The sequence below is a fragment of the Orbicella faveolata genome, unplaced genomic scaffold (genome assembly GCF_042242905.1).
Source record: "Orbicella faveolata isolate gen_17 unplaced genomic scaffold, um_ofav_v1 contig_34, whole genome shotgun sequence".
Taxonomy (NCBI): domain Eukaryota; kingdom Metazoa; phylum Cnidaria; class Anthozoa; order Scleractinia; family Merulinidae; genus Orbicella; species Orbicella faveolata.
This window is the reverse complement of record NW_028301563.1, coordinates 30131329-30135000: the sequence shown is the minus strand read 5'-3', so window position 1 is coordinate 30135000 and position 3672 is coordinate 30131329. Positions and strand designations below refer to the sequence as shown.

The window sequence follows — 3672 nt, the reverse complement described above, 5'->3', positions numbered from 1 at the left end:
TAGTATCGCTGTATATTTTTACGAGTTGTGCCGTATTCTGACGAGCCCGTAGGGCGAGTCAAAATACAAACAACGAGTAAAAATATAAAGCAATACTGCTCACCAAAACATCTAATAAGAGATTTATTATCCAACTGCTGTAGTCAATAAATTCAAGTTATCAGTGAAAAGAGGGAGAGTGTGACAGTTTTGCGTGCGCGCGCCGACCTGTATGGCAAAAAGGTTTTCTATTGTACAAATAACTGTACAATATTGCTGTATATTTGAACTGTTATTTAGACGGTATTTGTTGCAGTTGGATAATAAATTGAGATATTTTCTCACCTGTCAATGTGTCATTGTCAGCTAAATCCATATTTTGGGTAGAACTTTGTTCCTGTGCCGTGTCAACTGGTTCTAATTAAGGAACAGAAATCTATGTAAGTGTTTTTCTGTTCGATCTGTTATGTGACCCTTAATTTCAATTGTTTTCTGCAATTTTTCTGCCTGTTATTTGACTCTTATTTTTCTGCAATCTCCCTTAAGTTTCTCTCTTAGTGCAAAAGGAAGTTTAACCTATAATCTTTAAAATGTTGGCAGGGTATTTTGAAATTCGCCAGTATCGTTGTAAAGTTACGAATCAGGAAAGTTTTCAATTCAACTCTTTACAAAATGATGTGGCTAGTAAACGGATAAAATCTCAAATTTAACTACATTTTACTCTTTTATTGGTGGGAAGTTAGTCAAATGTAAGCCTTTTTCAAGTAGGTTTATCTTGACAAACGATCTAAATTGGATAATTTATTGGACGGACGATCTGTCTGTTTGCTAGTGTTTATACACAGATTTACTATACTCGTGGAAGAGAAACCGTATAACTTCTTACGACTGATAAGCTCCCTATAACAGAAGGTGTTTTGTATTTTATGTCGTTATAGTATGCTCAAGACTCCAGACGTCCACTAATGACGGTAGAACTTGCTTAAACATGCAGTATTCCTGTACGCACTGGAAAGTCTTTAGATGCAACATCCATTTCCAACATTGGAATTGTTCCACCTCTTCAGTATAGTACCCTTAGTTTTAATTTATCTGCCATCTCCTGTTACGATGTTGTTTATTCAACGTCAATAAAGTTAAATGAAATAGACGAATTCTCTCTTTAAAGTTTATAAAAAGTCATGAATCTAAAATGTACGTGTCACTGGCGATTCAAGAGAGAAAAAGGGAGGTAAAGTTAATGTTGTCGCTGGCGCGTGCGAGTAGCGTGGGTTACATCCCGTTCAAAATTGTTTCTGTTGAAAACATGGGTTTATCGGTTTTCATCTAAGTCTTCTTCTTTTTAGGAAAAAATAATTAACAAGTTTCTTACTCACAAAATGGGGATCATTCCGCATGAGGAACAATCTATAGATTCTATTCAAGAAACTCGGTTTCATAACTGCATTTTCTCAAAATTATATTACATGTATATCTCACCTGGTTGGGGGGGGGGGGGGGGGATTACTCCCAGAAAAATTGAGTGGGGGTGTGCGGGCCGCTTCCCAAGTAAGTAGAAAAAACATACCCAGTTCAAGAGCGCTAAAACCATACCCTCTTCGTGACCAAAATGGCAAAAATCGATACCCAATTTATGGCCAAAACGGCTTAAAACCATACCTTTTGGGGCAGCACATACCTATATATCCCATATAAGGAATTACCCTCCCCCCGGGGCTATCTCACCTCTCAGTGTGTCATTGCCGGCAGAATCGATTTCTTGTGAATCACTCGGATTCATCATGTACTGGCGTCTACCTCCGTTCAATTCTGCGCTTTATCAACTGGTTGTAATAAAGGAACACAAATCTTCATTGGTATTTTAGGTTCACACCAGGCCTTATCGTTTAGCATTCGATTGCAATGTGAGCTGCAGACGTTTTACCGTTATTATTTTCTAAGAACTTTACTCTACGTTTGTCAGGTGGATTTGATCATGTCTTATTCGCTTCAATAATGTGGAGATATGTGTCATATCACGTGAAGTGTTCATGGATAATTATATTTCTTTCTGAGGGAAATCAGTCCGAGTACATAGGCCTTAACGTACGTTTTTCTCCTGGTTAAAAGTTGAACTGAAAATAAATTTCTTGTCCAAGGAAAACGGTCATTTAGATTAAAAAATTGAAAAAGAATATCTCAAGGAACTCAGCTTCAAAATCGGCAAATTCACAGAATAAAAGGCTTTATATTACCATAGGTTTCTCACCTCTGAACGTGTTATCTTCAAAATCCATCTCTGGCGAAGGCCTTCGGTTCATGACTTTTTTCAAGTCAGCAATTGTTGTTGTCAACTGATTCTTATAAATCAACGGATACTGGCTCTATTTTAGTGTTCTATGATTCATTTGAAACTGAAGCGATGTGGTGAAAATAAACTGAAATTGAAACTGAAATTTACAAACTGTCGGCTAAACTCGTGCGGAAACTGAAATATGCTGATGGAAGAAGAAAACTACACAAACCAACTTTTAACAATAACAAACAATTATTAAAATAGGAAACTGATGATCCTGTATGGAATTTGTTTGCGGTGAGAAGACATGAAATACGACCGAGAAAAAGAGCATAAAAGTTACACTTCTTTATCACGATTATGGGTCGACAAACTTTACACAGCTTAGCATATATGGACAGATTCCACCACCATTTGAAAATTGTTTATTTGAGCCCATGCAAGTAAATACAGGAATAATCTCAAGATCGTTGCACGCTTTGGACCGCATAATTTCTTATTAACGATTATTTTGCAAATACATGCAGTTTCTAAGGAAATTGTCTAACCATGCAGATACATTACAATAAAGTGATGTGCAAACAATAAAATTATGTATAGCGGAAACAAGTTAATATACGGCCACCAGAGGGACCCGCCAAAGTGTCTGTGTTGAGCAGGGTCTCAGAATAAACGTCACGGACACATGACACAAACTTTGCTGACGCTTTTTTGGTACCCAAAATGACACTTAAATCCATCCGAAAACAACAGGCATTAAATGTTGCATATCGCGAAAGTTTGAGGGAACCAACTCCCTCCCCCTATAAAAAATGAAGTACACAACAGGAGAATTGATTATTATTTCTATATTATATGGCTTGTGTTTTTAGCTGATATAACGTGCGCTCTGATTAGCTAATTCTTGGGTAATATTCCGCCGTAATCACCACGAGCCGATTAAAGGCCTGCAAAAACAAAGCGAAAACAAATGATCAAACTAATGCTTTTTTCTGAAAATTATGGCAGCTTAAAAAGATGATTGGACACTCTAAGAGTGCATTCTATTGCCCTGACGAGCTACAATTTTAGGACAACAGCGACCCGCGAATTCACAGCGCTAAATCACGGACGAGATGGTGCCGGACAGGACGAAGGAAACAGCTAAGTAGAAATTGAAACTTTCGTCATCGAGAAAAAATGTCAGAAATAAAAAAAAAAACGTCAAAGAAAACAGTCGGTGACATGGAAACATTCCAACGTTATTTGTCGTCCATAAATAAACAGAACGTAGCAGTTTTTGACTTACGCGTTAGTTCACCTGATTTGTACGGTTAATGGAAAAGTTGAAAGAACAAGCTGTAGAGCCCCGGCCAACGATCGCAACATTTCAACACAGCATTGTTGGCCCAGTATTTGCAAGACCCGGCTAAACGATC

At 37.6% G+C, this 3672-nt stretch overlaps 1 protein-coding gene across 1 annotated transcript in view; it reads right to left on the bottom strand.

Annotated features, from left to right (window-relative positions):
* Nucleotides 1-3672, bottom strand: part of LOC110048571 (uncharacterized) — a 6084-nt gene extending 2412 nt beyond the window's left edge. The window contains exons 1-3 of the mRNA XM_089272379.1: nucleotides 2228-3672; nucleotides 1705-1802; nucleotides 325-396 (exon numbers count right to left, since the gene is read on the bottom strand). Coding sequence (XP_089128505.1) covers nucleotides 325-396; nucleotides 1705-1762 — 130 coding nt within the window. The 5' untranslated portion in view covers nucleotides 1763-1802; nucleotides 2228-3672. The remainder of the gene's footprint in view (nucleotides 1-324; nucleotides 397-1704; nucleotides 1803-2227) is intronic.